This window comes from Onychomys torridus, chromosome 1 (genome assembly GCF_903995425.1).
Source record: "Onychomys torridus chromosome 1, mOncTor1.1, whole genome shotgun sequence".
NCBI classification, from domain to species: domain Eukaryota; kingdom Metazoa; phylum Chordata; class Mammalia; order Rodentia; family Cricetidae; genus Onychomys; species Onychomys torridus.
This window is the reverse complement of record NC_050443.1, coordinates 131651497-131674062: the sequence shown is the minus strand read 5'-3', so window position 1 is coordinate 131674062 and position 22566 is coordinate 131651497. Positions and strand designations below refer to the sequence as shown.

Here is a 22566-nt window from a genome sequence, read left to right as displayed (position 1 = left end):
GAGATTTGTCCTGACCATGGGCCAGGCAGGAATGGAGAAAACTTCATCTACATCTAGCTATACTCCAGATTTCCTATTTAGGCCTGTATGTGCTCACAACACTGCTGTGGATATCGCTCTGTGTAAATAAAGTTCTGATTGGCTAGTGGTCAGGCAGGAAGTATAGGCGGGACAAGAGAGAAGAGAATTCTGGGATGTAGAAAGCAGGGGAGAGACACTGCCAGCCGCCGCCATGAGAAGCAACATGTAAAGACACCGGTAAGCCACAAGCCATGTGGCAAAGTATAGACTAACAAAAATGGGTTAATTTAAGATAGAAAAGGTAGATAACAAGCAGCCTGCCACGGCCATACAGTTTATAAACAATATAAGTTTCTGTGTGCTTTCTTGGTTGGGTCTGAGCGACTGTGGGACTGGCGGGTAAGAGAGATTTGTCCTGACTGTGGGCCAGGCAGGAAAACTCTAACTACAAATGGCGCCCAACGTATTGACAAGAGTTTCCACCTAAAACCTGACAAAAAAGATTCTAAGACAGAGCTAAAAACAGCTTCCTAATTGTCTCTCTCAAGTTAGCGGCAGCCTGCTGTTTTGAGCTTCTATGGCGGGTTCCTGGTTTGTGCGTCTGACCTGCAGTGTGGCAGGAATGAGGAGTCTACAAGCGGCACTTTACTCTGCTGCATGGTGGATTTAGCCTTTGCTAGTTTAAAAAAAAAAAGGTTTCTGGGCTATGCACTGCTTTGATAGAACTACTTCTGATAGTTGCTGGTACACATGGCTCCAGACCCAGAGCTGGTGGTAAAGAGACTCTATCCCTGTGACTGAAGACAAATGCCCCAACATTACAAAGGAACATTAGGTGACTGTCCAGGCTGCCAGCTGTCTCTGTCTACCCTACAAGACTCCCGAAAGTTGCTTGCATCCTTCTCCCCGTTCTCAGGTAATACTATATCCTTCTGAGGTCTTTGATGTGGTTAAAGACTAGATAGTTATAATTTCCTCAGTTATGATAAAAGATAAGTTAGATATAAAACCTTAGACTCACCAATATAAGATAGAATATCTTCTTTAATAATGTAACTATAATTCTTGCTTGATAATTGTTTTGTTATATGTAATTGTACTATGTAAAAGTTAAAACCTTAAAAAAAAAAAGAAAAGGGGAAGTGCTGTGGATATCGCTCTGTGTAAATAAAGTTCTGATTGGCTAATGGTCAGGCAGGAAGTATAGGCGGGACAAGAGAGAAGAGAATTCTGGGATGTAGAAAGCAGGGGAGAGACACTGCCAGCCGCCGCCATGAGAAGCAACATGTAAAGACACCGGTAAGCCACAAGCCATGTGGCAAAGTATAGACTAACAAAAATGGGTTAATTTAAGATAGAAAAGGTAGATAACACACAACACACACACACATACATACACACACACACACACACACACACACACACACACACACACACACATTCCTTAGAGTTTTCCTTGGCTTTTCTTACTCAGGTTTGCAAATGTATTTTTAAAACAAAATAGACTTCTGAAGAGATGTGTGTATTAGGCAGGAATCCTCTGTGCATTGTGGAGCTTAAACCTAACTAATGCACAAGGAATATGGGAGACTAATAAAATTTATTTTCAATTGAAAATTTCACTCTTACATAAAAATTTTGCCTTCTTAAATACTTTCTCAAATGCATTGCTGACTTCCTTGTTCCTCAGGCTATAGACTAAAGGGTTCAGTGTGGGGATGATCATAGTGTAGAACATAGACGCTATTTTATCTGCATCCATGGAATGACTGGAGCTGGGTTGTAAGTACATGAAAATTACAGTGCCATAAAATATGGAGACTGTGGTGAGGTGGGAGGCACAGGTGGACAAAGCCTTATGGTGTCCCCTCTCTGACTTCATCTTCAAGATGGTAATAAATATGAAAAGATAGGAAACTAAGATAATCAAAAGAGCAAAGAAGACATTGAAGGTAGACAAAAAAACAAGAATCACTTCACTAAAGTATATATCAGAGCAAGACAGAGCCATAACTGCCGGAACATCACAGAAAAAGTGATGGACCACATTGGATTTACCAAAAGATAGGCTGAATATGTCCCCAACATGAAAAATGGCATTCAAGAAACCACAGATATAACAGCCAATGTTCAGGCGAATACAAACACTTGTTGTCATCCTGGTGGAATAATGCAGGGGGTTGTACACTGCTACATAGCGGTCATAGGCCATTGATGCTAAGAGGTAATTTTCCCCAGTGGCAAAGCCTATGAAAAAAAACATCTGCGCAGCACAGGCATTATAGGAAATGACCTTAGAGACTATGAAAAACTCAGAAATGACTGTGGGAGTGACAGCTGAGGAATAACCCAAGTCTACAAGAGACAGGTTACAGAGGAAAAAGTACATGGGTGTGTGGAGACGAGAGTCCATAAGAACCAGCATGATCATTCCCAGGTTTCCAACCACATCGATGAGATAAATGAGGGTGAACATGATAAAGAGAGTGACCTGCAGGCCTGGATCATTGGTTAGTCCCAGGAGGATAAACTCTCTCACTTTGGTACAATTCTCCATCAATTGTCTGGGGACCAGTAGATGTCCTACAGAAATGAGAATTACGGGGGGAAAGAGAATAATAAATAAAAATAGACTTTAGTTTCAAACAAAAAATACAATGAGTTATCATGTCATTCAACTTAGAATGGATATTTAATAAATACTAATGATGCAGAATATGGAGAAAATAGAACTGTGGAGGACCTATACTGTGGAGCCTTACAAAGACACTGTATAGGTTCCTCAAAAAAACTGCATAAATGTGGGAAGGGAACTTGGAAGCAGACAGAGGGGCAATAGAGGGGGAGAGAGATTAAAGAGGCATTATAAGAATCAGGATAGACACTGCACATGCATGGTATTTTCAAAGAAAAAGCTTTTCAATAAAAGTTAAATCCCCTTCTGGCTGTGAACCCAAAGGAAAAGTTAGGGTTCTGTCAAGAAGTTGTCTGTATGTCCATGTTCTTTGCACAACACCTTGGAGATAAAATCAATCTAGGAGCTGATTTCCTCAGCAGAGGACTAGATTTTAAACTAAATGGTCAGCCCTGAAAACATACATATAGGTAACGTTATACAGACTGATACTATACATTTATTGTATAGTATCATTGTACTTATGTATTTGGAATATATTAATATAAATAAATGTATATAACAATAATAATTAATGACAAATAGACCATGAATCTGAAAAAGTGCAAGGAGGGTAATATGGGAGGATTTGGAGAGGAGGAAAGGAAGGGAAAAATGATGTAATTATTCTCAAAACCAAAAGAAATAACTTTTAAAAGCAGTATAGATATACATAAGAATATTATTCATCTGTAGAAAGAATAAAATTTTGCCATTTTTAGCAAAATGGATGGACTAGAGTCTGTGCTAAATAAAATAAAGCAGAAACAGAAAGACAAATGATCATTTACACATGGAAGATTTTTTTGAAAAGTTGATATGACTACTGTGAGCATTGTGGCTTGGATGGAAAGGTATGCTGGTAGCTGGAAGCCAAGAAATACCACAACGTCACACAACACAACAAACCTCACACAAGAGATTTATTAAGATGGAAAAAATAAGGGGGTGGTTACCTCTGCTTGAGCAAAAAATAGCAGCAAACTTACCAGGACAGAGGGCTTATATAGAGTTTCTTGGGAAAGGGGTGGAACTTTTCAGGGTGGAGCTTTCCAGGGTAGACATCAGTAAGATTTCATGTCCAGAGATTGAGATTTTTTTACTCTGTAGTATTGGGCCAAGGTCCAGCAGTTAGGACAGTTAGAATATACTGTGGATGAACCGTGGCAGTTAGAGATCCTTGGGGATGGGGCCTGACCATGTGGGCTCAAGAGGCCTACAACTATGGGATAGTAATTAACTAGAGGCTGAGGGGATATGTGGAAAGAAAAGCTAGAGAATGTCTCAATAATAAGCAAATAAAACCGTAAGAAGGAATAAAATTTAGTGCTTTAGTGGGGTAAAAGTAGTTCACAATAAACTGCTGTATCTTTTATAAAAAATAGGAAGAAGTGAGCTTAGGTCTCCATACTTAATAAGGAGATAAAAACATTCATTAGCCTTATCTGATCAATATAGATCAACACATGTGTAGACCTCATAAATGTACACAATTTTTACATTACACAAAAAGTTAAACAAAATGAAAATGTAAATAAAGTAAATAAAAGTATATATATTGCATATTTGTTTGATATTTTATCAAACATTTATACTAGTTGGATCCAATTTACAATATACTAAAGTTAACTAGAATTTAAAATATATAAATAAAACAAACTTAGAAATGCTGCAGTGTGTAAATACCATATACATAATTATGGTATAAATTAATACTTATAAATTCATATATCTAAGAACATGGTTATTATCTTCATTATATTTATATGTTATTAATTAATCATATGATACATAAATTATATAATTGTTAATAATATATAATTAGTGGTTGTAATTATCTATATTAAAATATTCCACAGAAGGATATTTATAAATAATTTCAATTTTTAACTTTATGTATGTATAAATTGATATTTAAAATATATAATGAACTGTCCAAAATTATTACTTGGAATGAATATATTTGAAAAAATTCAGTTTCCTCTGGTCTCATAAAATCTTATAAATCTATGTTATTTATATGGAAACTACTCTAGGCAAATCACTTATTTTTTTATCTCTTTCAGTGATATTATGACACTGATTAGTTATCATATTTACGCAAATTATATAATAGAGATGTAAATAATTTATTCATACTAACACAAGTATTCACTGGTAATTCACCTGTTGAGACCAGGCAAGTAGTTTTCAAGTGTTAATTAGATCTAAATCAAGTTTTGTCTTCAGAGATCCAAATAAGGTCTTGAGTTTCATAATGAATTAATAAGAGATATACACAATATATGTCTAGGATAGCAGGGGCAGAAGACAGATATATAGCCAACAGGGGCTGTTATGAAGCAAAGACACATCAGTAGTCACAATAAGGACTCTGGAAAGAGTTGTATATAGGTCCATAGTACCTGGGCAACATTGCTTTCCTTCCAACTTACCCTAGCCTCACTAATTCCATCTTTAAAATGAGCTGTCATAATTAAATTACACATTTTAAACTACAAATAAAAACTCCAACAAGAGCTAGCAACAGTATTTGAGATAATGATCTCTGTGTTGGGTTGACAATATGTGGGGTTCTATGTGTGAGTGCATTCTGGAAGTCCTGGCCCGTGTAATTTGACTATTACTGTTCTCATCATTGTTGCTGTCTCATTCAAATGATTGACTGCTCTGAGAAGTACTCCTATTGATTTTTTTTCCCTTGAAATCCATATAACCTACTTTGAAGGAATATTATGGAGCTCAATTTTGGCTTAGAATCATCATACTCTAGTTGGTTATAAACTGTCAGAATTTCGACTGCATAGTTCATGGATTACCTTTAATTCACAGATGTGTCTTGGTTAGTAAAATTCACCATTTCTAAAGTTACTGATTTACTTAGTTATTGTATAGTGTTTTAAATTAGAAAAGGCATGCATCCACTGACAATTCCCTAATGTCTGTCCACAGAGCTATTCTAACCTTAGCTTTAAGAAATCATTGTATTTTACAAGTCCCTACACTTAGATGAAGAGCTACAGGAAATTAATGGCTGCTGAGAGAGGGAGAATCAGTATTCTCTAGGGGTGAGCCCCCAATATGCTATCTAATCCAAAGTGTTCAGCCTCTAGGCATATGAATAACATCAAATGGGTTCTCACATTATATTTATATATGCATATGTATACATATACATAGAGATCACATTGTAAATATGTAAACAATAATTAAAGAAGAAATCATGAATTTGAGAGGGAGTAGGGGAATACTTGAGGAGTTGGAGTATCGGGAAGGAGAGCTGAAAATGCTATAAATAGAGTGCTAATGTATAAATTTCTAAAAATTTTAAATCTAAATTTAAAAAGAAAGCATGGTGCTGAAAAGATAGTGGTAACATGAATCTTAAAGAGTCTTATTTAAAAAAAAAAACCCAGAGCCAGGTATTGGGGTGAACGCTGAAATATCAGAGAAACAGTACCAGCCACAGCTAACCTCACCTCACCAATTCCTCAGCTGATCTTGTTTCCTCAAACTGGAAGCCTCTGTGTCCTTGTCCAAATGAATCTCAGCTGAACTGTTGCTAAAAGCCTAAAAGCTTAACCAGGCTCTATCTAGTTCCTGATCCTCATACCTTATATACCTTTCTGCTTCCTGCCATCACTTCCTGGGATTAAAGGTGTGTGTCATTATGCTTGACTGTTTCTAGTGTGGCCTTGAACTCACAGAACTCCAGACAGATCTCTGCCCTCAGAATGCTAGGATTAAAGGTGTGTGTGCCATCGTTTTCTGGGCTCTATATCTAGTGACTGTTCTATTCTCTGACCCCAGATAAGCATATTAGGGTGCACAATATATTGGGGAATAGATATCACTACAAGATAGTTCAGCAGTTTAGAGTACATGTTGCTCTTTCAGAGGACCAAGATAAAGTCAGAACTAAGTCATAGTATTTCCCATCATATTTGTGTTCATCCTCTTAGGAAAGCTGTATGACATTTGTAAGAATCATTACCCTCACCACTAATGAAAGTTCTAACACTCAACCCCCAACCTCAACGTATTGTTTAGAAAAAGAAAAAAACTCCCACAACTACTTCTGTGTTCAGATAATGAGATAACTTTCTATATACAGCTATTTCTTTGATTTTACACTAATTAAACTTTTCACTAAACCATGTGCACAATCTTGTATATGCCAATCATACCTCCATAAAGTGATTTTTGTCAGTATTTTTAAGGTGTGGAAAGATGTCTCAGTCAGTAAAGTATTAGCCTTGAAAGCATGAGGACCTGAATTCAATCTCCAGAATGCACATCAATTTGAATGTAAAGAATGGAGCACACCCTTAGGATTACAATGTTAGGATTGGAGACAGATCATTGCAACTTTCTGGGAAGCCAGATTTGCCTGCTTGGGAAGTTCCAGGCCAGGGAAATGAGAGACTCTGTCTCAAGAATGGAAGGATGGATGGATGGATGGATGGATGGATGGATGGATGGATGGATGGATAGACGGTTGGACAAGGCAGACAGTGCCTGAGGAATAACACCCAAGGCTGTCCTCTGCCCTCTACACATGCTTACTGGCACTCTTACACACACACACAAATAAAAAGTACTTCTGCTAGTTGTATATACCGCAGATAGAAGTTTACCTTGCCTCTAGATGAGAAAATATATTTAATGCTAAATAAGAGTCTGAAATCAAAGTGTCCCTGTGTAAGCCCAAGGTTCCAAACAGCCAGCTCATGCACTAAGGACAGGTCCTGGTCCCACTGCCTGGGTGCCTCCCAAACAGTTCAAGCTATTCAGTTGTCTCACTTATCCAGAGGGCCTGATCCAGTTGGGGGCTCCACAGGTTGAACTGAATCCCTAGGGTAGACTTGGCCCTGGAGGAGATGGGAATGGAGGGGAGGGGCTGGGGGAAAGTGGGGGCAGGGGCGGGAGGGGGGAACAGGGGAACCCATGGCTGATGTGTAAAATTAAAACACAAATATAATAAATAAATAAATAAATAAATAAATAAGAAAAAAGAGTCTGAAATCAGAAATTCAACCATATAATACATAACTGCTCACAGAGTAGTTAAAAGAACCAGTATCTACAAGATTAGGAAAAATGGAGGAAAAAAATTTTAACCTGTGACCATGTACCTGGGTTCAATTCTTGAATGCAGCACCCTTGAACTGGTCACTTACTATTTATTTGATAAACTAAACAAAATAACCTCTCCAACAGAATTTACAGAATCCTACCAGTAAATAGAAATTTTTTACCTACTTCCTTGAATAAAGGCACTGAAAAGTCTGAAACTTTGACATGGAAAAATGTATAAATTTGGGGCTGGGGAGATGCTTCAGTGGCTTAGAGCACTGGCTGGTCCAGCAGAATCAGGTTCAAATACCAGAACCCACGTGGTGGGTCACAACCATCTGTAACTCCAATTCTAAAGGTTTCAGTGCCCACTTCTCACCTCCTTGGGCACTACATGCATGTGATGCACAGACACATATGCAGGCTAAAGCATCCATACACATGAAATAAAAAAATAAAAGGTTTTACAAAAACAAAAGGGGCAAGAAATTATTTTGGAGATGTTCTCTTTTGGAAACATCTTACAAATATCACTTACCTTACTCTGACTTTAGTTTCTTATTCATGAACCAAGTATATTATAAACAAACATGTGTGGCTCTGAAGAGCAAATAAAAGCAGTCATATCAGAACTGTAAACTCATTTTGTATAATTATGATTCGGCATGTTTTCTGTCCATATTCACTGACTAACAAAATCCTCAGTTTGAGGGAGGTTATCCTGTACTAACTCTCCCATTCAGAAGAGTAAATAAAGTACTTATGTGTCTATAGCTCATCTCTGCTAAAAAGTATGTCCGACAGACATCGTACTGGGATTTTACAGGCCAATAAAGTGGACCAAGAGGGAGTCCTAGGAACATGAAGACCCAAGAGAAATAGGCTCCCTAGGAGGCAAACATGGAGCCTTACTCAATTTACTTTAAGCAGAAGCAATTAAACTGCCTTTGGGACCAAACTTTATGGCTGCACAAACATACAGCTGCATCTATAATTTTCTGTCATATATGTTTCACATTAAGGTTCAGCTTATGCTTAGTAAAATGTATTAATCTGGAGGCTGAATTCTTAATTTAGATGAATGTATATGATTATAGAGCCAGAACCAAATTCAAGTTAAACACATCAGTTCAAAATGCACTTTTGTTTATTTTTAATAAAATAATTGTCTGCCAAAAATCAGCTCCTAAAGTATACTGGCTTTATCATTACAAGTTTTCTTTAACAAAAAAATAAAACATTTAAATGGCATCTCATAATATCTATCATCATAAGCATGCCTTATTTTCTCTACCCTAATGTATATGTTTCATATATGTTCCTTTTGATTATTAAATGATATCTAATATGTGAATTTACCCAGGTTACTTACTGATGAATGAGTATGTATATAATTTTTGTTAATTAAAATTATTCATTGGAACTAGCATACACATATATAATACATTTTGATTACTCTCATCCCCTAACCCTTTCTTCTTTCTCCCTATATCAAGCCCCATCCTCCCACCAAGTCACTATCCTATACTTAGGCATTTTTGGTTTGTTTTATGACACACTGACTTTAACAAGGACCATTTGTGTAACAATGGGTTTGGAGCCAGTGAAGCCTGGTGAGTTAACCAGCAGTTGAACAACTGAAGACACTGATACTCCTACTCCAGTATCCAAGCTAGTTTATATTACTAAGTATGCTATGGAGTTACCAATATTTTTACATAAATATTGACTTGTTATTTGGCTTAAATAAATACACAGAAGCAGGGATCACCAGCAGACTTGATAGGTTTTTCTTTAACACTATGAAACATTATCAAATGATGTTTTTAAAGTGTTATGTCAGATTGTGTTTCCCTGGTAATACATGATAATTGAAATTTTCTCCTATCATTGCTAATTCATCCCATTATATTAAAGGCTAGAAAAGGTATATTGATGGCAGAATTAAGGCCTTCAGTAAAGGCTTTGGGGAGTATATAGATTTTTTTGTCATTTGCGTGAGTATGATTATTTCAAATTATTTTCTAGATAAGAACCAAATAAAACATAATGAGATAGACAAAAACCATCACATCAAAGTTGGGAAAGGCAAACCAGCAAAAGTAAAAGAGCTCCAACAGTAGGTAAAGAGTGAGAGACAGCTAGAACTGAGGAACATCTGAGGGGTTGCATGGAAACCTAGCACAGTGGAGACTTCCTAAAATCCATGAACACAATCCCAATGAAGTCTCATTATAATGGTGTAGATGGAGTCCCAACTGGCCATCTCTTGTCACCAAACAATGCTTTCAGTACTGGTTACATCCAGTTGAGTTCTGTCCAAAGGGGTCCTGTAGATGTAATTCTAAACAGTCTTATTAAATAAGAAACACAGAGCCAAATAAAGAGTTAAAAGCCCAGAGATCAGAGCAGTAGCCAAGAGCTAAGACCACCTTATCTCACCACTCACTGCTGTCCTTGCCCTGAGAGAAAGACCTTCTTCTGGTGTCCTCTTTTTATTGCCTTTCTGTTCTGCCTTCTCATTGGTTCTAAACCCAACCACAAGACTTCCTCGTCACTGCCTGACTATACAGACCTCCAGGTCTCTATGGTTCATACTGAGATTAAAGGTTCAAGTCACTGCTTGGCTGTGTCCTTGAACACACAGAGACTCTGCCTGCCTTGTGGTCGGATTAAGGGCATGTGCAACCACCACCAGACTTCTGCTAAATGGCTTGCTCTAAGCTCTGACCCCAGGCAACTTTATTTATTAACATACAAATAAAATCACATTTCAGCACAAATAAAATGTGGTCCTATGGAAATTCTCAAACAACTCAAGTGGTTTCAAGACAATAATTTGTTCTCCTCAAACTGACAGCAAGGACCCATTGCTGAGGACAGCACCCACAGGACTCAATGAACACAGAGAGGTCAAACTGCCACCTAAATGGACCAATCACTCCTATGTTCTTGTGTGTTTTGTGCAGGAAGGTACTCTGAAGTCTAACAAAAGAGAAACATAAACACCAACCCAGCCATGAAACCTTGGATCTACATTCTGTGCTGCCTTCAAATTATGCTAGGGCAACAGTGGCACAAAACTTATTGGAATAACTTACCAATGTCTGCTTTGACTTAATCCCACTCAACATGAAGTAGTGTAACATGAATTGAAAAATGGTATTTTAATAAAAAATCTGGTGCCAGATATTGGGATAAATGCTGAAAGATCACAGAAACAAAGGAACAAGCCACTGCAATTTATCACCTCGCCAACTCCACAAATCCTCTATAGGTGCTTAGGAAGCCTTGGGGAAGACGAGATGGAGAGTTTAAGAGCCAGAGGGATGGAGGACACCAGAACAACTCCTCTAAATCAAGTGATCAAGGTTAATATGAACTCACAGAGACTGAAGCACCAAGTACACAGCCTACATGTGTCTGTCCCAGGTCCTGTGCATGTGGTGGAACAGATTTGGTCTGAATGGCAGCAACTGCCTTAATCTTGTGAGTGGAATTTTCAGGGTAATTCGGGTGAGCATTTAGGAGACAATCATAGTAGAATATCAGTCTTCTCAAGAACTACATAAGTGTTTACAGTCATAGTGCTTGTTGCTGCACATGGACAGAAAACCAAAGGCTGTTCTGGTGGGATCAGAAAAAGAAATAAGGAATAGCTTGGTAAGGACTAGAAGAAAGGTTGTCCTTATTAAATAATGGTGAAGAACTTAGCTGAATTAAGTCATTTTCCTTTAATGGAAAAAAAGCATAACTAAATAATAATATACTAGAATCTGTGTGTGCCTATGTGTATGTATATATGCATGAGTGTAGGCACACCCATGTAAAGAGGCCCAATGTCGACATCTACAGTTTCTTCACTGACCCTCCACTGAACCCAAAGTTAACAAATACACCTAGTCTGGTTAATCTGCTTGCTCCAGAGATTTTCTGTCTCCATATACCATGCTTTGGGAATACAGGAGGTATGCTATGCCCATCTGGCATTTGCATGACTTATGAACATCAGTCTTCAGATTTTCTGGTAAGCTACCCAGGATTAAACCTAATCTCTTACTGATAGAGTTCTCCAGGAATCAAATATTATTTTCAGGTTGATAACTTTCAAATATATTTCTTCATTTTAGTTCTAAAATGGTTCTGGCATAGCCAAGAGAACATTCAGGTTTAAATGCGCAAAAAAAGCTCATTGCCTCCTTCTGTTGCTAACCTTACTCTATTATGATATTTCTCATCCCACACAGTAGCCACTTACTGTTCTATTTACTTAGGCAACTGAATTACTATTTTTCTCACACTTGCATCCAATATAATATTTACCTTCCAAACACATTTAAATAATCTATAATGGTAATATAAGATATTAGGTCCATTTTATCTAAGACTTCATTTATGTCCACTGTTTCTCTGTTTATTTTTGTCTACATGACCTGTCTGCTATTAAAAGTAGGGTATTGAAGTTTCCTGCTATTACTGTGCTGGGGTTAATCTCTGGACTAATGACTGGTATTGGATGTTCCCTAGTTTGGAACATATGTGTTCAGAATCATAATTTCCTCTTGATGAATTTTTCCTTTGGTCAAAATGAAGCGACCTTTTTTATCACTTCTGATTGGTTTTGACATGAAGCTTGAAATCCAGACATGATTCAAGAGATTCAAACATAAATTACATCATTACATTTGTTTAATAAAACACATAATATTTCTGGGATTTATGTAAATTATATGACAAAGGTAAAAGACCTTAAGCAATTACTAGCAACAGGGGATGATGGGAATGATGAAGAGTGACTTTGTTAAAGAAGTTACTCAAAGTCTAGTAAAAGAAGTTCCAGGAATGGAAAATACAAGGTAATTTATTTTACATTTATTCATTTATTTTTAAGCAAGTTTGGTAGTTTAGATTCAGATACCACTTGTAAGACTATTTACTCCCAAACTCTACCCTTTTTTCTCTTCCAGAATATTTGGATTTCAGGTAGGCACTTTGTCATTCAGCAAGACATTCAGTACCACTAGCAATTGGTTGCGGCTATCAGACAACATTCTGGAAAGAATATGCACAGTAGTAATGTGTATGGCCTGTATCTTAATTGTTAAAAAACAAAAACAAAAACAAACAACAACAACAAAAAAAAAACATTGCCCATCTCTTTTCATTTTCTTTCTCTGGATGAACAATAGAAATCAAGAAGAGAGATTTTTAACACTCCAAGACTTGTAATACTCTTTTAATGGCAGAAAGAAACAATGGAGACAGACAGTAATCCTACCACAGTACCTGAAACATAGCAGTCCAGACAATTTTTTACTCTTCTACCTGAGCTACATCTTTTGAGAAATAATATCTATTTGTGGGTTCATATTTTACTTCCCTTTAAATAACAATTTTATCAATTCTTTGATATTTTCATATGATATGTTTGAACATAGCCACCCCTCCCCCAACTCCACTTATAACCACCCTCTCATCCTTACCCACCAAATGTGGGGTTTTATTTTTCTGCCTCCCAACACATAAAGTCCAATGTGTGGCCCCCAAATAGTCTTGGGGGTAGGGCCTGCCCTCATGTGTAGTTGATCTGCTCATGGTCATATCACTGAAGGAAACTGATTTTCCTTCTCCCAGTAGTTCCTTGGCTAGTGATAGGATTTCATGTTGACCTCCTCCCTCTATGCTGGGATTTTGTCTGGCTTGAGCTTGTGCAGATCTTGTGCATGCTGTCACAATCATTGAGAGTGCATAAGTATAACCGCCATGCTGTGTCTGGAAAACACTGTTTCCCTGTGGTTGTATTGTGTTCCCCAAAATATTGTGTGTTCCCCAAAATAAACTTATCTGGGGTCAGAGACAGGAGACAGGACGGCCACAATATTAAATGTGAAGATAGGCAGTGGTAGCACATGCCTTTTATCCTAGCATTCCAGAGACAGAAATACCTATGGATCTCTGAGTTCAAGGCCATCTTAGAAACAGCCAGGCATGGTGACACATGCCTTTAATCTCAGAAATCCAGCCTTTAATCCCAGGAAGTGACTCCAGAACGTAGAAAGATATGTAAGGCATGAAGACCATTTAAGATTCATGCTACATTTCCATGATGTTGTCTATCATCCCTGCCTCTTACACTCTCCCAGCCCTCTCTTTCACAAAGATCCTAGAGGCCTGGGAAGAGGAGTCTGATATGTATATCCCAGATAAAACTGAGAACTCCACAATCTCTTATTCTCTACACATTGAACATATTTTGTATTCTTTAGCAGATTAGCATTATTGTTCCACATCAGCTCAGATCTAATGTCATCCCAAAATGACAAATTGTTCTTATACTCTTTCTCAAAAACTAGTATCTCCCTCTTCATATTTGAACCTTTGTGAGGCTTAACTGCCATCTCCTAGTGTAGAGTGGTGGAAGAAATTCATACTTGTTTTACTTAACATTTGAATAAACCTGTGAGTTACATAATAGTCGATGACAATACTGCCTGAAAATGTCCAGTAAGCCAGCTGAATTATGCTCTAAAGGATAAAAGATCCGGTATAGATGAGCAAAGATTGCCTAGAAAATGCCCAGTACCATTAACAATAAAAGAAAATGAGACTATCTTGGAACACCCAGCTAATCCAAAGTTACAAAACATATAAAATCACATGAGTGAGCCCAGACTCAAAACAAAGGGGCTTCTCAAGTACACATGATAGTAAACCATTTCCTTGAGCCACTAAATGAAGGAATTTTCTGCTACACAATACACAAATGATTAATTGTGAAAATTGTATAACTTTCTAATTAAAACTAGGTGTTGAACAGAATTCATCTTTTCAATGGCTTTCTTTAAAGCATTATGAACCTCTTTATTCCTTAAGGTATAGACAATTGGGTTCAACATGGGAACTACTATGGTGTAGAACACAGATGCCACTTGATCATTGTCCATGGAATGACTAGAACTGGGCTGTAGGTACATAAAGATTATAGTTCCATAGAATATGGTCACAGCAGTGAGGTGGGATGCACAAGTAGAGAAGGCTTTCTTCCGTCCTTCTGCTGAACGCATCCTCAGGATAGCAATGAATATGAATACATAGGAGGTCAAGATAACTATCAGAGCAAAAAAGACATTGAAGGACGTTATTATAAAGAGCACAATCTCATTCATGTATATATCAGAGCAGGAAAGATCCAGGATTGGAGGGATATCACAGAAAAAGTGATGAATCACATTAGAATGGCAGAAGGAGAGATCAAAGATAAACCCAGTATAGATAGAAGATTCAGCTAAGCTGAACACATAGCAGCCAGTCACCATGTGAGCACACACACTAGTAGTCATTGTAGTAGTATAATGTAAGGGCTTACAAACTGCAGCATGCCTGTCAAAAGCCATGACAGCAAGTAAGAAACAGTCAACACTAGCAAAAGACACAAAGAAGAACATTTGAGTAACACATCCCCCATAGGAGATAACTTTATCTCCTGTGAGAAGCCCAGCCATCACCTTTGGAGTCACAGCTGAGGAGTAAACACAGTCTGCCAGAGAGAGATTACTGAGGAAAAGATACATGGGAGTGTGGAGACGGGAGTCCAGCCAGATCAACAAAATCATGCCCAAGTTCCCGATCAGTGTGATGAGATAGATGAAGGTGAATGTTATGAACAGGGGGACTTCCAGCTCTGGGTTGTCAGTTAGTCCCAAAAGTATAAATGTACTCATTCTACTGCTGTTGGTCACATATAACATTTTGATATTGTATTTTACCTGTCAAAATTAAGAAAAAACATGGACAGATTGCTGAAATATGCTTTCTCCTGAGTACATGAGGCCCTGGGTTCAATTCTCAGTAACCCCTGCAAGTAAACACATTATAAAATAGGGAAGAAAACAGTGTGATGAGTTGTAGGTTGAAATTGCTCAGAATACTGCTTAATGTATAGTTAACACACTATGAACAACCATTATACCATTCTAAATATATATGATGTTTGTAATAAAAGCAAAGATATAAGCATGTTATTTGAAGAGAAAAAATGAGAAAGAGAAAAAATTATTTGAACCATATTACTTAAGCAGCTTATGAAGATAATTGTCAAACTTTAATTCAAATTTGCTAAGGTAAAATGAAATTTTCACAAATATTAAATATTAACAAGGTTAGTGTTTCAGAAGGAATAATAAACAGGAATCTTAAAATACCATTTGGTGCTACAGCATAACCTGTTGAAGTTCAGGTTTGACCACTTACCTTACTCGACTGCAAAATCTCATTATAAAATAGCTTCCTTAGTTTACAAAATCCACGGTAAATATCTGCTGAAAATGTGACAAATCCTTCAGCAAACAAGAATTTAATACGAGAATAATTCAGCTCTTACTCTCTTGTTCCACATGTAATCCACAAGCATACGTGGTTAGTGTTCTCTTCAACATATACCCTCAGTACATTCCTCAATCACTACCTCCAGGAGATACTACCATTTGGGTCATAGCTAGAAAGAACAGAGACTTCAAATTAGTTCCTGGGAAAGCTGGGACAAAGAAACTATTGGTGAAATTATTAAGGCTACTCCACGTAGTTAAAAGGGAAGTTTATTTTGGGGGGTAACTTACAAATGAAGGGATAGGTTGCAAGGTCTGGGAAAGGTGTGGCGCAGGGTCCTGGAACAAAGAGAAGCCCCTCCTCTTGATCCTGGGTCTTCAGTGTCCTCTCTCAGCCCAAGTTGTAACTATAACTGCCAGATATTCTACAGGACAGTGAGAGAAGTGACCGAGAGACTCTAGCCCTGTGGGCTGAAGACAGATACCCCAACTTTACAAAGGAACATTAGGTGACTTTCCAGGCTTCCAGCTGTCTCTGTCTACCCTGCAAGACTCCCAAAAGTTGCTTGCATCCTTCTCCTGGTTCTCAGGTAATGTTATATCCTTCTGAGGTCTTTGATGTGGTTGAAGACTAGACAGTTATAATTTTCTCGGTTATGATAAAAGATAAGTTAGATATAAAACCTTAGATTCACAAATATAAGATAGATAGGATATCTTCTTTAATATTGTAACTGTAATTCTTGCTTGATAATTGTTTTGTTATCTGAAATTTTACTATATAAAAGTTAAAACCTTGCTTTTTGAAAAAAAGAAAAGGCGAAGTGCTATGGGATGTTCTGTATGTCAAATGTGTTGCTCTGATCGGTTAAAATAAATAAAGTTCTAATTGGCCAGTAGCCAGGCAGGAAGGATAGGGTAGGTGGGACAAGGAGGAGGAGAATTGTGGGAAGTGGAAGGCTGGGTAAGAAGACACCGCCAGCTGCCTCCATGACAAGAAAGATGTAAGGTACTGATAAGCCACAAGCCACGTGGCAAGGTATAGATTAATAAAAATGGGTTAATTTAAGATAGAAGAAGTAGAATAACAAGAAGCCGGCTGTGGCCATATAGTTTATAAGCAATATAAGCATCTGAGTGATTATTTTACACACGGGTTATGGGACCACGGGGGCTTGGTGGCACCTGGAGAGAAGCTCTCCAACTACAAGAAACCTCATGTGATATTCAAATATATGTTCTTAAAGATGGTGGGGCTGACAGATAAGTATTGGATTTTTGTGTTTTTAAATAGAGAGCACATTGGTACAGAGACTGAATTTTTTCAACTTTTATTATTTCTCTTAAAATTTCCCATGTGTATGTATATAAATCATTCCTGTTACTCTCTCCTCTCACCATTTCTTATATACTTTCAACAGTGTTCAACCTTTCCTCCTCTCTATCTGTTCCTCTCTCAGATCCATGCCCTTTCAATCTGTTTTGTGACCCACGGCCATCTGAGTGACCACTGAGTTAGGATTATTCATTGTAACATACTGGGGTTACCAGAGGATAAACACTGAAGGTAATGTTTATCCCTTTTTCTGAATCTAGCAGTAGTAGTTCAACAGTGACAGGTAATGCCCCATGAACCTTTCTTTCATCCATGACTGGCTATAAATGGGTCCATTCTTTGTAATTCTAAACATAGCACTAGCAACATTTTTCTTTGTGCCAGACACTGTTGTCCTAAGTCTTATGGATTCACATTATAAACATTCTAAATTTGAGCCCGAGTACTAAACAATAAATTTTTGCAGTTACAAAGTTGATTCTCTGTGACTCATTACACTTAGACTAGAGCTGAACACATAATAGAACGTCATTCTCTCCAGAAGCAGTAACAGGAAGATTGTGAGTTCAGTCCTACCGGGATGACAGAGTGAGTTCAAGGCAAACCTGAGTAACTCAGAAAGACTCTGTCTAAAACACAAATAAGTAAGAACAATGAGTGTGAACAGAGCATGCTAGTAAGGAGTTTGTCTGCCATGAACAGGACCCTGGGTTCATTGTCCAGCACCACAAAACCATAAATAGAGACTGAAAAGGATAAAGATGGAGAAAGGACAGAGAAACAAATAACGATATAGAATGATCCAAGAATTTTGTAAATGTAAATCAATGTGACATAACAGAAAGTGCCTGAGCTTTAGGCTATATACCTCATTTTGAAACTTAGTTGTTTTTAACTTAATAATTTTACTTAATTACTTTTTTTACTTAATAACTTCTAAATTCTCCAAAGATCCTATTTTCCTCTGAAAAAAGGAAAGATATGAGATGCTTCAGAGTTATTGAAGAAACATATTCTCATACACTTGAGTATCTGTTGTATGCTGGATTAAAACCCAGAGAAGCTTCTTTCGATTTTCACATCATATAACACACTCCACACAGGAAATCCACTTCTAGGTGAATAAACTATGTAAGAAATACTTGTAATTCCTCCTCAAAAACAGTTTTGACAGGACTGGAGAGATGGCTCAGTGGTTAAGAGCACTAATTGCTCTTCCAGATGACTGAGTTCAATTCCCAGGACCCACATGGCAGCTCACAACTGTCTGTAACTCCAGTTCCAGGGACTCCAAAACCCTTATAGACACACATGCAGGCAAAACACTGATGCACATAAACTAAAGATAAATATTTAAAAGAAAATAGTTTTGAAAAGCAGCTCCCATGACAAATTGAAAAATCCCTAATGATACCTGCTCTGAGACTGTAAATGAAGAACCCAAGCAGAGACTACTTCTCACACTTTTTGTTGATATTGTCATGAGATTGTATTCTTGTATCTTATATATTATATTCCATACAGGTAATATCAGTGTCCTTCTTGAAGAATTCTCTCAAAATAGATTCTAATTTTTTGAAATTATAATTATGCTTATGCTTTTCAAAACATAACTGAGAATAATAGCCAACAGAATGTAATTTAAGTATAATTGAAATATGCTTATTGTGATACACAAGTTATTAAAATGCACTGTACTCTCCATGAAATTGCCTAATGTGAATTTTTGAAAATTAAGCTATGACAGGTTACAGGTTATTCACAGTATTTTATATATGAAAAGCCATAATCCTAGTGGAAGTGGATGGTAAAATTAAATAATTGACTAAATCAGCAATTTAAAAAAATGTGTTAAATACCATTGTTATTATTAGTAATGGTTTCCATTTGTTTGTTTGTTTTTTGCTTTGTTTTTCAAGACAGGGTTTCTCTGTGTCCTGAAACTCACTTTGTAAACCAGGCTAGTCTCGAATTCATAGACCTGCCTCTGTCTCCTGAGTGCTGGGATTAAAGGCATGCGCCACCACTACCTAGCTAGTAATGGTTTCTAAAACAGTTATTTTATGCCACTGATCTGCTTAACGATTGCAAATATTAACTTATTTAAGACAAAAGGAAAGGAAAGTGGGACTGTATGGAAGCTTTATTTATACTATGAATATATCAACATTGGTGTGTGTGTGTGTGTGTGTGTGTGTGTGTGTGTGTGTGTGTAGATGTGTTTTCTGTATCCTAATATAAATTGTACTTCTAGCTATAAATTCCATATTAACAGAACACTTGATCATGAGCCTATAAAAAGCCTATGTAAAGTTCTGTGAGAATGTTGCTTTAGAAGCACATGCTACATAGCTCAACAAACAAGAAAGTGGTTGTTCATAGATAAACTTAATTCAATCCTTCATTTGTTTGCTAAGAGTTATCCATGTTCTAAGCACTGTCTTAAAAACAGATTTCAAAGTGTGATAATGATATCATCTTCTATTTGGAAATACCCCCATTTTCTCCTTTAGATAAAGGAGTTGTGATGTCCAGATTCCTGGTAAGGACATATCAACTCAGGAGGATATTAGATACCAGAATGCTTAAACTGATTATTCTATAGGAAAATAGTTACCCCTTGTACCTTTACACAGCATATCTTCTGTTTCTGCAGTCTGAACAAAACAGATTAAGCTCAAAACCCTCCTTGCTCTTTAAGGAAAGTAGCACCATGTCACTTGGGATCCAGTTGGAAGTCCTTCTCAAAGAAGAAAAACTCCTGATGAAGAAGTTATTTACTAATGACTAGTTGAACACCAAAGTTCTCCAGAGACAGACAAATACAAAGAAAAGGTGATTGTTATGTGGGGGTTACAAAATAAAATAGTCTCCAACCTGCCACATGGGGATGCTGTGAAAAAAAAAAAAAAATAGAAGGAAGTCTGTTTGCACTCTGTGAAGTAGCCAGCAACTCTAAGAGGAAGGAGCACACCTTTGTGAACTCGAATGTTAATTTTAACTGAGCATTTAACTGGGGCTGGATGTTGTTGCTTACCCATAATAAATACGCAATCTCTAAATAAAACTTCACAAAATAATAACTTTCTATATTCAATAAATACCAAAATGCCTTTGACACATAGGCTGTTCCTTCTAAAATTGTGTCTTATAGATTCATTTTTGATGTTAGACACCATTGTCTTGAATTCAAAGGATTGGATATGCACAAAGTCCACAGAGAAATTGCTGCCCAGGAGGACATCCACAGGCCTGCATTCTATTCACTAAGAGAAGCAGTAATTAAATTATCTATAGAGACCTACCTACATCAGCTTGTCAAGAAAGAACAGTCATGCACAACATTTCCTGGCACTGTGTGTGTGTGTGTGTGTGTGTGTGTGTGTGTGTGTGTGTGTATTATTGTGTAGCTACATCATACAAATGAAATATTATCTTTTAAAGAGTGGAGGGAAGTTTGTAAGATTTGGAAGCCAACAAAGCTTACAAATGTGTGAGTTTACATGATTCTCAAAGCGTATAAAGTTACCAAATCATGAGTCCCAAGTCCTGGGACATATAAGCAGGTAGCATTGGCATGGGGAAGAGAGACTCATAACTCCCTGAAAGTTGTATTCAGCTTTTGTGTCTTCATCTCTGCTACGGTAGAATTCCAGTCATGCAGCCACCTTTGAGTCTTTCATGATTCTCTGCTAAAAGTAACCTCTACCAGACATTGAAAGTAAAATCAAATTATGATCTTGATACACTACGCCTGGGTTTAAACTGCCCCAAAACAAAGTCAGTCTGCTATAAAGGTATTTTCATAACCATGTTTATTGATGATCTGTTCAAAATAACTGTCATATAATTAAATGAAGTACAGGTCAACAAATTAATAAACTCTGATAGGTAGATGATGATGATAGACAATAAGTAGATAGATAGATAGATAGATAGATAGATAGATAGATAGATAGATAGATAGATAGGATAGTGGATTATTCAGTCTTTAAGCAAGAGTAATTCACATCATTTCTAACTTAAAATTATCAGTCATGTAAATGAAATAAAGCATTCTCACCAACACATTTCTCTCATAAGTGATTATTTAGAGAAAAATACATAAAAATGAAAGGGGGAGAATTATACAAATGGAAAAGTAGCTAATAACAAATAATAGTGGAAGTAAATATGATCAAAATACATTCAAGGCATATACAGTACAGAAATGTCATAATTATATCCAGCATTGTGTACAATTAATAGATACTAATGAAATTGCTAAAGAAAAAGATTTTCCCATATACATTATAATTTGTTTCTTCTGTACTTCTTTAATTGATTTAAATATTACTTAGCATACTGGATATTACTATGACATTTTCACTCATGAATGTAATTGCTCTGTGTCCACTTTTCTTACACCCACAAGTCCCCCTGTGCTAGTCCTTGCCTCACCACATACCCTTCAAAGAATGTAAATCTACTACTTCAGTTATTTTATTATTGATTTTATACTAACTTTAACCATATAAAAGGAGGCATGTGATAATTTTTCTGAATCTGCCTTAATTTTCTCAGCCTGATGATTTATAGTGCCATGTTTTCTCCTTATAATGTCATATCATCTTCCTTATTTGGGGCTGACTAGAAGTCTGCCATTCATATTATCATGTTTTCTTTGCCCATCCATCTGTTGTAGGACACCTAGACTGAGCCTATAAATTGGCTTCTGAAAACAGTGTAGCAAAAGAATAAAATGGGTGTGCAGGTGTTGCTTACATATGCTCAGCATCCTACTGAAAGCAATCTACACATTCTGTAAACTTCTTCATAGAATTTCAGGTAAAAGAAACACAAAGTAAGATTGACTTTCAAGAGAAAGGAGTAGTGGGTTTCTGTGAAATATTTTTTTCTTTCTATAAATATACCTCTGTTTTTAACAGAGCCTTCGTTACAAAATAGGAAGATTTTCATAGCATACAAAATAGTGCATTTTCACACTGCTACACTAGTTTATGATGCTTGAGAAGTAGATTGTTTTGTGCCATTATTTCTTGCTTTCTTTATTTTAGCATTTTATCTCAGTCAAATTATTCTAATGTTACCAGATTGGAGTCATCATCTTATGACCACAAATTCTTAGCTTCTTT

At 36.8% G+C, this 22566-nt stretch overlaps 2 protein-coding genes across 2 annotated transcripts; both read right to left on the bottom strand.

The window, feature by feature from the left end:
- Window positions 1-1627: 1627 nt before the first annotated feature.
- Window positions 1628-2578, bottom strand: LOC118577792 (olfactory receptor 5B2-like). The gene has a single exon (XM_036178478.1). The coding sequence runs from the start codon at window positions 2576-2578 to the stop codon at window positions 1628-1630; it is 951 nt and encodes a 316-aa protein (XP_036034371.1).
- Window positions 2579-14538: 11960 nt separating this feature from the next.
- Window positions 14539-15519, bottom strand: LOC118595010 (olfactory receptor 5B2-like). Its single transcript, XM_036205276.1, has one exon. It carries the CDS (start codon window positions 15517-15519, stop codon window positions 14539-14541), a length of 981 nt encoding a protein of 326 aa, XP_036061169.1.
- Window positions 15520-22566: the final 7047 nt, after the last annotated feature.

Bases quoted from the DNA above. Each gene is read 5' to 3' on its own strand.
- LOC118577792 (XM_036178478.1), bottom strand. From the start codon at position 2,578: ATGGAGAATTGTACCAAAGTGAGAGAGTTTATCCTCCTGGGACTAACC.
- LOC118595010 (XM_036205276.1), bottom strand. From the start codon at position 15,519: ATGTTATATGTGACCAACAGCAGTAGAATGAGTACATTTATACTTTTG.